The sequence below is a fragment of the Peromyscus californicus genome, unplaced genomic scaffold (assembly GCF_007827085.1).
Source record: "Peromyscus californicus insignis strain IS unplaced genomic scaffold, ASM782708v3 Scaffold_9__1_contigs__length_137607984, whole genome shotgun sequence".
NCBI classification, from domain to species: domain Eukaryota; kingdom Metazoa; phylum Chordata; class Mammalia; order Rodentia; family Cricetidae; genus Peromyscus; species Peromyscus californicus.
This window is the reverse complement of record NW_026294617.1, coordinates 91,521,379-91,534,279: the sequence shown is the minus strand read 5'-3', so window position 1 is coordinate 91,534,279 and position 12,901 is coordinate 91,521,379. Positions and strand designations below refer to the sequence as shown.

The window sequence follows — 12,901 nt, the reverse complement described above, 5'->3', positions numbered from 1 at the left end:
CAATATATTGTGGCCTAAGAAGTTTTTCTGATGAATTAGTCCCCAGATATTTCTTTCTTTAGTAAAGAAAAAAAGTACAAGTAAGAAACTAAATAAGTGAATTGACTAAAATGTTTGTGGACTTCTGAACATCACTTTTTATAACAAAAGCATAAATAAATAACATACAATTTTCACATTAAATTTTTAAACTTCAGCACATAGAAAGTATCATTATTGATAATGCACATTTTCAAAAATGATAAAAGCCAATACAGGTACAAATTCACATGTGTAATGTTAAATATAAACAAAACTTTAAAAATAAAAATAGAAGTTTTACTGGAAAAATCCAGGCAAGAACATGGTTTATGACCTTGTCATTACAGACTGAAGTAAAAAGTTGTAAGAATTACAACTGACAATGCATGGATAAGCAATTCTCAGATGGAGAAGATGCAAACAAGCACTAAGAAGCTTGCTTTTAATGACATCCCTTTGGATACATATGCTACCACAGCTTCTTTCATGTTTTTACACCAACCATTTCAAGGCAAAGAAAAACATCTAATGATCACAAAGCTATCTGTGTTCTACACTAATTGATATATCAGACTACATATCTTTATAGTTTAGAATCACTTTAAAATAAATGCAGATAGATAACTTGTATTCTTTTAAATGATGATCAAAATGTCAATAGGTAGACATCTAATAATGAGAAGCTACATGTAGAGAAGCAAAGGTCTGTGCTTTAGAATAGTTTCTGAGGCCATGTGTACATAACAAGGCATAGCTGAGAAGGGAGGAAGGTCATCAGAGAACCTTGAACAACTGACAATGAACATCAAATATAGCATCTACAGCCTGGATGCCTTGACTTCCCATCATCTCTCCCTTACTGACTGAATACAACAGTACTCATCAGCACAGCAAAGGCAATGGCTTCCCAAGCATGAGCCCTGTAAAACTGCCACATCAGTGATTCTAATGGGAGAGCCTTCCGTCCATCTCTTCACAAAGTCTACACAGTATCAACAAAACACCCTTGTGAGACAAAAATGTGTGCAGGTGGAAATATTACAATTTTCTAATAAAGAATATAATTTCTTTATTTTCCAGAAAACAATGCTATCACTGGAGAAGAATATTTAGACAAAAAAAAAGGAGAATTTATAAGAATTCTATCAACAGGATAAAGCAGCTATGTTTAATTTGTTTTATTATACACATGAAATAATGCTTATCATTTAAAGTTTCTCGTTTTTCCTTTCATCATTTAAGTTCATAGACTGTGAATAAGCGTAGTGTGCACAGCACCACCTGCTTGGCATGATTAAGGCCACGGCTTTAATGCCCAATACACTCCCAAATCATAATAATTTAAGCTCATAATACACTAAAAAGTTTCCTAAATAAATAAATTGTCCATGGGGCAAAATGAATGTTCTTTATTGTATTTAGAGTAAAGATAATAGAAATATTTTGACACAGCACATATGGTCCAGGTTCTCTCAAACCAATGAATATTGTATTTATCTGCAAATTCTTTCTTAATATAAGATTAAATTCAAATCTCTTGAAAAGAAGCCTGAATATACTTTAAATAATACCCTGTGGAAATCTATTTATACACGAAAAGAAAACATCTACTTTGTTTGGGGGCAAATATGGTTTGGTTTGATCTCATACAGTAAGTAAGCCATCATTCACTGTTTCCTTTAAACTCAGGACATTTATATTCAGCATCAAATGTGGGCAAGCTTTGGAATGGCTGCTTGTGATTGAGCCCATGGGAGGGTAAGGACAAATGTGGCCAGGTCAGGACTGAGTGCTCTCTCACTATGGAAAGAGTACTGCACAATGAATCCAAGAACTTTGCTGCATAAAATGCCACAGAAGCACTCCGCACTGCACACCCTGTGAGAGGAAAGCGCACCAACCTTCTCTCCTGCTTGGCCAGAGGGTCCTGGGTCTCCAGTTGGGCCTGCTCGGCCTTTGGGGCCCTCAGGGCCATCTTCTCCTCTTGGGCCAACTTGGCCCACCTCACCCTGAAATGCAAAGTAACATTGTTCATTTAAAACACTTCCAGATTAGGAGGGGGAGATTCTAGTCTATGAGAGAATCGGGCTTTTGGACTCTTGGTTTGTTGGCTCTTACTATGTTTGCTTGCTTTCTTATGAGAAACGGGTTGAAATAGTTAGATGTCAACAAGCATTTCATCATTGAATAAATAACTGAATGTGGCCTAATATTTAAAAAGTTGTGGAAGCTTGATGGAATCATGTGTACTCCCATCTTGCTTGAATATATCTGGGATGAAGGAGAGAGACAGAGACAGAGACAGAGATAGAGACAGAGAAGAAAAAGAACACATACAGAGGCCAATGAAGAGTAAAGATTAGAAAGCAGCTTTGGAAACTATCATTTGGAACACAAAAGTCTTCATTTTGGATTTTTTTTTAATCTTGAGCAAATTGGAAGCTGAGTTTCAGATGAATTGTCTCCCATCCTGACAGCTTTTACATGAACCTTAGGGAATCACAACTCCACTGAGGTCTGCTTCATTGATTAGATAGATGAAGTATTTATATCAGTTAAGAAATACAGTATCTAATGTCCTCTAATTGAGTTGATCCACTTTAAAATACATTATTACCAGATGTAAATACACCATTGTTATACTCTGCAGTTCAGGAAAACATAAAAATTAAAATGCATGTAAGTTGCACAACATGACTGTCAATCACCATAGTTTACAACATACACACAAAATTTAAAATAAAACCTGCTGTGGGATGTTCTGTATGGCAAATGTGTTGCTCTGATTGGTTGGTAAATAAAACACTGATTAGCCAGTAGTCAGGTAGGAGGAAGTATAGGTGGGACAAGGAGGAGAATAAAGCTGGGAAGTGGAAGGCTGAGTCAGAGACACTGCCAGCCGCCACGATGACAAACAGCATGTGAAGATGCCGGTAAGCCACAAGCCATGTGGCAAGGTATAGATTTATAGAAATGGATTAATTTAAGCTGTAAGAACAGTTAGCAAGAAGTCTGGTACGGCCATACAGTTTGTAACCAATATAAGTCTCTGTGTTTACTTGGTTGGGTCTGAGCGACTGTGGGACTGGCAGGTGAGAGAGATTTGCCCTGACCATGGGCCAGGCAGGAAAAATCTAGCTACAAAAAACATATTCCTTTCTTCTAGTAATTTGACCATACTATTCTGAAACATCCATGAACAACAGTACTTGGTTACATATAGTTATTGTTGAGGTGATATCTTGATAAACCCGCAGGTGAAGTGAGACTATCAAGATTGTATTTGGCTGTATAGCTCTATAATAGCATGCTTGTCTAGCATTGTCAAAGTCCATAGTTACAGCCTCAAAACTACAAAAAAATTGCACATAGTGCACACATCCTTCTGAAATCTCTATTAAGCACAGCTTATCTTAAAAGTGCAAATATGTCAGGTGTTCTGGCTGGTACATGCCTTTAAACTCAGCACTCAGAAGGCAGAGGCAAGTGGTCTCTGTGAGTTTTAAGCTAAGCTGGGATATCTAGGGCTACATAGTGAGTCCCTGTCTCAAAAACAAAAGCAAGAGCAAGAGCAAAAGTTGAAGAAAAAGAAAGTTTAAGAAATACGTACTCAATGTATAGTAGAGTAAAAGCAATCTAGCATCTAACACAAAACTACCATTTCTGGTAACCAGATTATTAAATTCATTCTCAATTAAATCTATGCTCTTAACATGTCGGGCTTATTAGAATTTAATCCAATAGGTATCTTCATACATTTGTGTGTCTCCTATAAAATTTAACACAACATTTAGAAAAACACTGGCATTATACTATTCCCACTATCATTATACTGTCCAATATTTATATAACAATTGAAGTGCAATGTCTTCGATAATATTTTATTTCACCTATGCTTGCTGAATTTAGTGTTAAGAAAAATTATATTTGTAAAAGAGGATAACATTTTTGTCAACTTGAAACAAGCTAGAGTCATTTTGGAGAAAGGAACCCCAATTGAGAAAATGCCCCCATAGTTTAGCCTGGAGGCAAACCTGTGGTGCATTTTCTTAATTGAAGACAGAGATGAAATGTTTGTGCCACCCTGGGATGATAGTCCTGGGTGCTGTAAGAAAGCTGGCTAGGAAGAGCCAGCCAGTAAGCGGCACTTCTTCCTGGCCTGTGTCAGCTCCTGCCTCCAGGTTCTTCTCCTACTTGAATTCTGCCCTGACTTCTGACTTTTCTCAGTGATGTACTGTCACCTGGATCTGTCAGGGAAATAAACCCTTTTCTCCTTAAGTGGCTTTTGATCGTGGTGTTTTATCGCAGCAGTAGAAAGCTGAACTAAAACAGTGTCTTCAAATTTATGTATTCATGTAAATCTTGTTACTCACTCTGTCCCCTTTAAGCCCCATGTCACCTTTGAATCCTGGAAAGCCATCTTCACCCTATCATGAATAAAGAAGATTGTAATCAATTATTTTGAATGGTGAAAAAATAAGTGTGTAAAATGAGTATTAATAATTGCAGGAAATTCTCCTAAGAAATAAAACTTCCAGTCATGACACCACTAACTGTCTATTGCATCCCAGACCTATTCTCTTATCCTTGGAATTTTATCATGTAATCACTTCCATAGTCATTGGCTATAAATTAGAGAATTTTTCACAAATATATTCATTACTATCTCTATCTCATGGGGGAATAATCATTTTTTAATAATAGCATTCCTTTTAAATATTTAAACAGAGAAAAAGTATTTAAATAATTATCATTAACATAAATTGAAGAACTTGACAAAATATTTTTACCCAATGTGACACACTTCTACATTGGAATTTTCATGATTTTCAGTTTTCTCCAATGACACTGGGTTTATCAGTCACTTCAGGGCAGTCCTCGGTCCTCATGTTCAGAAGAAGTTGACTAACATATAATGGACTCCATAATTTTTGTGTGCTTTTATTAGCTAGAGTTTGGTGTGGGGCTTTATTGTTTTTTGGGGGAAGAGGTATTTTGTTTTCTTGGTTTGCAGAGGGGTTGCTTATTTTGATTAAACTTAGGTGAGTAGGAATAGAGAGAGGATATGGAAGGATCTGGAAGTAGGGAAGGGAAAGAATATGGTTAAACTATACTTTAGTTTGACGATTGTTTTATAACAAAAATATAATAAAAGAAAAAGAATTTCATGATTTTATGTAATTTGCATTCAACAAATATATTTTATCTCAAATTGATCTCTAAACTGTATTCTGCTAACTGATGAGGAATTAGAAAGTTTATAATACATGCTACATTTAGACTGTCATTTTTCCATCACACATTAAGATAAGTGATGCTGAACAGTGGGCATCGTTTGGCACAGGGAAAAGACATTTTGACTACAGACATATTTTCAGCTACTTATCCTAAAACTAGAAAGCTTCAGGAATGGCTTTACTGCTTCATGAATTTCAAGAAAACAAACTGATTTATTTTTCATTACACTTTAAATGGACATTTACTGTGTACAAAGAAATGTAAAGCATTTTGAGTATATTTCTGGTGCCAACAATAAGTGAAGACAGAACATATCACAGTTTTATTAGTTTTTGAGAATTTTGAACAATTCATGCTCTCTCTCAACAGCTCTCAGACACAGAATCTTCCCCTACATTAAATGTTATGTGCTCTCTTTTTTAATATTTCTTTTATTTTTGAGATAATACTAAAATTACACCATTTCCTCCTTCCCTCACCTCCTTCCAAATCCTCCTATTTACCCCTCCTTGGTCTCCTTCAAATTCTTGGCCTCTTTTGTCTTTAATTGTTATTACATGAATAGATATATATGTATATACATATATAAAATTACTTTTAAAACAAAAAGTAATAATACTACTTTTTCATGTCATCAGTATATATTTCTGCTATTTATGAAACTAAACATCTAAGAAGAGTATATTACAATCAGTATTTTTATAATGTGAATAACTTCCTATCGCAATGCATAGTTGATATAAAAGACATGAAAATAATCAAAATAATTATTAAAATACTCAAATATTTTAATGATAAGATATTTCAAATATTTAATTCAGATATATAATTTTGCAATAGAAGCTTCTCCAAACAAGAAGAATAAAACAGTTCTTCAAATTTTATACATCATTATAAAGTTTCAAAAACAGTCTGATTGTATGAACTTTTAACTGTATGGGAACATAAACATGACCTATAGAGAGGCAACACCAGTTGGCAAGCTAGCAGGGATAGGGGAACTTTCACAAGGCTTCACTCTGAAATGAAGAGTTAAAGGCATTTAATGGGTGGTAAGAAAGAGAGGGTCAGTATTCTCCTGGGAAAGGGTCCTGGTAGGTCATGTGATCCTAAGCTGTCCACTCTAAACACATGCACATATAAGTAAAACTAAATGGAGTGATCAAGTTGTGCTTAAATATACACAAGTGTGGTCTTGCACATGTATGTGCAAGGATGTTGTTGGTATATGTATATGGGCATGTAAAACTAATAATAGAAGAGGTCATGAATTGGAAGAGGAGTAATAGACTTAGAAGGGAAAGATGGGGGACGTCAACACGGTGTAAATTCACTGCTTGTATGTGAAATTCCCTTTCAAAAAGCGTTTTTTTTTTTCAAGGTGTTGTATAGTTCCTAAATGCTTGGAAAAAATGATTGTTTTCTAATAACAATTCTCAGTATTTCCATAAAAGATTAATTACTAAAATTAAGCTTTGCAAATGCATATTTATTTTACACTCAGCAAATGGTATGTGGGAAACAACTTCTTTGTCCTAAATGTCCTAAATCAAGTATGTAGAAAGATAAGATATATTAAAGATAAATGTTAACTAGTATTAAATGTTAAAGACAAAATGCTAAAGATAAAATATTAAAGGTTAAAATGTTAAAAGATAAATAATAAAGATATATAAAGATAAAAGTATATAGGAGAAAGATATACTAAAGGTATATGTTAAAGAACAATGGATAGATTCAGAAGAGAAGTGACAACAGAATTTAGAACAATATTTCCAGTGAAATACACTAATTAATAACAAAGACTTTAGTATGTTCTCATGAATTGGCAAGTTTAATATTACGAAGTTGCCTAGTGTCTCAAAAATAATTCATTCAATGAAACTCCCACCAAAATCCCTATATTTATATGTAATAACAAGTAATGAAACAAAAGGTCATGATTTGATAGACAACAAGGACAGGTACCTGGGAGCATTTGGGAGGAGGAAAAAAGGAAGGAAGAAATGTTGTAATTATATTATATTCTCAAAAAATGATCCCAATGCAATTCTTCAAAAATCTTAAATTTCATATGGCAATACAAAATATCCAAGATAGCCAAAGCAATCCTGAAGGACAGTAAAGAGCCGGAGGCATCACCATCTTCGATGGAAAACTATACTCTAGATTTCTAGATCCAATTTCTGAAACAGCATGGTACTGACATACAAAACAGACTCATTATCAATGAATAGAATTGAAGACACACATATAAGTCCACATTCTTACTCCTTACCTTTATTTTGAGATTACACTATAATTAGACCATTTCTTCCTTGCCTTTCCTCACTCCAAACCCTCCTATGTATCCCTCCTTGCTGTCTTTCAAATTATTGGCTTTTTCTTTCATTAAAATTGTTTTTACATGAATATCTATATATATTTCATTATTTGTTGTATATTTTCATTAAAACACAGAAAAAATAATCACACCATTTTTAACTTCAAAATACTTCAATGATGAATGTAAATTAGTCCCTGCCTATGCCATGATTCAACCCTTAATCATTTCTTATGTCTTTAATTGCCCTTCCATTCTCATCCAAGTCCTGGGATTGCGTTCCAGAAAACTGGAGTTTGAGCTACTGTATCATTATCCTTCACACACCATGTTTTCCTAACTGAGTGATACTTTTAACTCAAGATTCAGCTCATAATTTTGCTTAGAAATTTTTCTTGATTGAAATTTTTCTTCCTAAAATTAACCTCTATTTCCTGCGTACCCAAAAATATATTTTTTACTTCAGTCTGTAATGACAAGGTCATAAACCATGTTCTTGCCTGGATTTTTCCAGTAAAACTTCTATTTTTATTTTTAAAGTTTTGTTTATATTTAACATTACACATGTGAATTTGTACCTGTATTGGCTTTTATCATTTTTGAAAATGTGCATTATCAATAATGATACTTTCTATGTGCTGAGGTTTAAAAATTTAATGTGAAAATTGTATGTTATTTATTTATGCTTTTGTTATAAAAAGTGATGTTTAGAAGTCCACAAACATTTTAGTCAATTCACTTATTTAGTTTCTTACTTGTACTTTTTTTCTTTACTAAAGAAAGAAATATCTGGGGACTAATTCATCAGAAAAACTTCTTAGGCCACAATATATTGTATCCAAATATAATATATATTTGTTATGACAAAAATATAAGCCAGTTTGCACTTAATCACAAATGGACATTGCTTTCAATAAATGGTGAAACCAATAATCATTCCTAATTAGCCATTGGATCTCTAGTGCTTAATCTCTTTGACACCTTAAAATCCATGTTGCTCAATAAACACTAAGTGAAAAATGGGAAAATATCCTTGTTTCAGTTGTTGACTTGTAAATTACGTAAAGGTCCAGAAAATCTCGTAGCTTAAACTACGATGGCTACATGAAATGTGAACTCCAGGCTCATGCGTTGAGTGCTTGTTCTTTTCTGCTAACACAGATTTCAATGCTGTGGGAGTTCAGAAGCTGTGGCCCTTCCTGCAGGACTAAGGCAGCATTTGGGTACTTTACACAGCCTCAAGTTCTTGCCGTGTCTCCACTGCACAGATGGAGTCCTATCTGTCACAGCTTTCCCACCACGACTGACTGAAATTCCTGAAACTATGTCCGCAAATAAAACTTTCATCCTTGAATTTTTGTTTAGGATTTATTTATTTTTTTTATGTTCATCAAAAAGACATTGAGGACAGAATAAAGAGGCATCTCACAAAGTATGAGAAAACAATGTAGAAGACCCAGAGGTACATTAAGAAAACGTTCAGCATCAATGCTCAACATCACTAATCATCATGAAAATGCAAAAGAAAGCTAGTGGGATGACAGCTGTTAAACACAAGGAAAGAATGTATGTGTGGATGAGAGTGCAGAGAAATTGAGTTCTCTGTGCTGCCAGTGAGAATGTAAAGTGGATGGACTGGAAAATTATACAATTAAAGCGGAAAATTTAGGTCTGAGTATGTACATGACAACTGGATGCAGAATCTTAAATGTATTTATACACCCATGGTTGTGAGAATAATAGCCAAAATATAGCAGCAATCAAAGTATCCATTAATACACTAATGGACAGGCGAAAATAGCTGCTGTATGTGATGAAATGTTATTTAGCTTTTGAGGGAAGGGAATCCTTAGCTATTATAAAAATTTGAAGACCTTGAATTGTTGCATCAAATATTTTTGATGCAGGGAAACACAAAGAACTAAACACTGGAAACAGTGATACAAACCTACGACACATCTAAATTAAAGTTTTTTTGTAGACTTTTTTTCCTCAGGAGTAAACCATGCTGTTTTCAAGATTCTAGTGGCAAAGTGGCCTTTTAAAGTGCAGGCTGTTTTGTGTACTGAGCACCATTAGAGAGAAGGGAGAGGTTGAAGAGCTGAAATGGCCATTCACTGCCTCTCCATTACTGTCAGTTCTTTCTCCCCTGAGACAAAGGTAATCATACAGAGGCCGAGTTTAGTTTAAAGAAAGCTGTGTGCTGTGTCTAGGAAGCAGTAAAAGCACTGAGGATTGTTTCGAACAATCCTAGTCAGTTGGTTAGTTTTATTTTGTTTTGTTTAAATTTAATTTTTTCTACTCATTTATTTAATTCTGTGAAATCAACACATAAAAGGCTATATTTGTCAGCCCTCAAAATACTCCTAATTAATGAAAAAAATATAAGACCCAATTTCTTTAGGTATATCATTGATCGCCATTACTAGGCATATGGTATGTCAAGTCATGAGATTTTGAGTTCTAAAATTAATAAATTTTAAGAAAACAAAAGGACGATGTAGAATTTGGTCAGAGCTGCAAACAAAAGCTACAGGGTTTTTTTTTTTTTTTTGGTTGTCATAGTGGAAGATTTAGGGGCAGACAGAAAATCAAAAACAAGAATTTTAATCTCAGTGTGCTAACTTCGTTCACCATTTGATAACCACAAATACCATTACAAAGGAAGAAGTTTTTATTTACTTTTGGGTGTTTAAGGTTTGGGGGATTTGACCTACTTGTGCATTCTAGGGAAGCATCTACCACTGAGCTACACTGCTCTTTAACAACCTTTCTGTCTCTTCTTAATCTATTATGGGCTGTATAAACTATTTTCATATTTTAAAAAGAAAATGAATATTGAAATTCATTGCAACATAGTGTAAACGAAAATAATTCTATTTAAAAAACTTTTATTTACCTAGAATTCTCAAAATTCAGCTATATAACACAGTTTGTTATATTAGTTAGAAATAAAGGCAGAGCATTTAAAGATTTAGATTTAAAAGTGAAGCCACCTCAATTAAACACCTTTCTTTTAAATATTGTCCACTTAAAAATTTTTGGTGGGTGCTAATTCCAGGAGGCAAATTAAATTGGTATATAGATATATAACATGAATATGTACATATGATACATGTCAAATTACAAACAACATAAAATACAGAAATTTTAATTTCAACGCTGCCAGACCATCACTGCTGCCCTGATAAAACAGGAAGACTTTAAACCATATTTACCTATGATGATCAAGATGAATTAAGATTGTCATAAAATTGATAACTTAGTTGAAAGTGTATCACATTTTTTAAGAATACAATTAACAATATCTTGCACACCTTTACTATCTTCCAGGAGTATTTTCTGTACAATAATAAATTTTAGTAGGGATAATAAATTTATATTTAGTTATCAAACCCTAATTAATACCAAATATATTCAATGAACACTCACTCATACTGTTATGATTCAAAAAAATCATTTCATTTAAACCAATGCAGCATTATTAAAATAAATAGCTATACTTACCTCAATAAAATTACTAATAAAAAGGCCTTGTGTTTGCACTTTGTGTTTGAAAATTTATGTAATTTTAGTACAAATTTGCCTAATCCTGATTGTCAAAAGTAGCTCCTTAGCACTGAAAACATATCTTTGAAGGATTTAGGAATGTCCAAATACATTAAATATTTACCTAAAAGAATCTAAATGCACTGTTCTTTAGGAAGAGACAGGTAATCTTCTAAAGCCCTATGAAAGAGCCATTGCCTTGCATAACCTGAGGCACCCACATTTATCTACCTCTGCTTGGTTTTAATTTTATTTCCTCCCAACAATATCATTGCTTCCATGAAGCATACGAAGACTTCTTTTTCACCATAACCCCCCCAAAAATACTATATTTTCTACTAATTTCAGTTTATGAGTTTTGGAGATTTTAGTTGAGACAAAATGGATGAACCTTGTTATGATATAACTAGAAATTGCCCTCATGTCATAGCCAACTCATGCAGACAGATGAACCTGTGACTTAACCAAGTTGTACACGTGTAATTAGAAGGGGGTTTGCGGCTAACTCGACATTCTTTTGCATCTGTTACAACTGAGCTCTCACCCTAGGATACCAGACTGTTTTAAGGGTTCAGTGACAAGCTTACACTTGCAATGTCTGGCTTGTAAGTAATTCCTCTGTGTATTTCAAGGAGAAAATAAATGCTGAATACATTTTAATTGTACACACTGGATGCTTAGAAATTAAAATCACCTAAAAGTCACATTTTACCTTTTCCCCTTTAGATCCCTTGAGACCTCTGACACCATCTGCACCCTATGGAACAAAATAAAAATATTAAAGGACTACGACACTGCAGTTGGACATGAAATGATGTGCAATAATTTAGCATTTACCTTTACTCCTCGGGGGCCAGGATAGCCAATAGGCCCCTGGGGACCAGGAGGACCCTGGAAAAGATCCATTGTGATGTAAATTATGGTACATTAACAATATTACTTATTCACATACTGCAAATAACGATTTTAGGAAGTAGTAGGTAAAAGTTTGATATTTACATAAATAGTGTACAGATATTCAGTAATTCTTATTATAGTTCATCATAATTTTTTCTATATGCACTAAATATATAGCATGCAGATCTACCACTGTGAGAATAATTTATAAAAAAAAGATGATATAGTCTATTTCCTAAATTAAAGTTAGCTATCCTAGGTGTACTTGCTGGTTATACAAAACATTTATAATTGACAGGACCTAATAACTGACAGGACATTATAACTGACAGGACCTTATAACTGACATGACCTTACAACTGACAGCACCTTATAACTGACAGCACCTTATAACTGACGGACAGAGACTTATAACTGACAGGACCTTATAACTGACTGACAGAGCCTTATAACTGACAGGACCTTATAACTGACTGACAGAGCCTTATCACTGACAGGACCTTATAACTGACTGACAGGACCTTATCACTGACTGATCTTCAGACAACCATTTTGTACCTACCAAGGCCCCCTTTTCTCCAGACTGGCCTTCTTTTCCAGGGTGACCCTATATGGAGCAAACATACACACTGGTGAAGATGTGATATTACTTGTAACTGTCAATCTTGTGAAATTCTTCCTCATTTTTTTAAAAAGAAAAACCTGAGATCATATACTTTATAGTTTAAACATTATTGAAAAATTATGCAAGTTTCATGGCTTTCAGTAATATTGGAAACTGGTAGTTAGAGAAAAACATTAGGTTATATTTGATGGGTATGTGCTTGAGTAAATGTGGAATCTTTTTCAAAGAATTTGGGGAAAGCACATGAA

At 33.9% G+C, this 12,901-nt stretch overlaps 1 protein-coding gene across 2 annotated transcripts in view; it reads right to left on the bottom strand.

Annotated features, from left to right (window-relative positions):
* Window positions 1–12,901, bottom strand: part of Col11a1 (collagen type XI alpha 1 chain) — a 199,630-nt gene that overhangs the window by 89,654 nt on the left and 97,075 nt on the right. For both annotated transcript variants that reach the window (XM_052730954.1, XM_052730953.1), the window contains 5 exons: window positions 12,591–12,635; window positions 11,969–12,022; window positions 11,844–11,888; window positions 4,395–4,448; window positions 1,923–2,030 (listed from right to left, as the gene is read on the bottom strand). In XM_052730954.1, coding sequence (XP_052586914.1) covers window positions 1,923–2,030; window positions 4,395–4,448; window positions 11,844–11,888; window positions 11,969–12,022; window positions 12,591–12,635 — 306 coding nt within the window. The remainder of the gene's footprint in view (window positions 1–1,922; window positions 2,031–4,394; window positions 4,449–11,843; window positions 11,889–11,968; window positions 12,023–12,590; window positions 12,636–12,901) is intronic.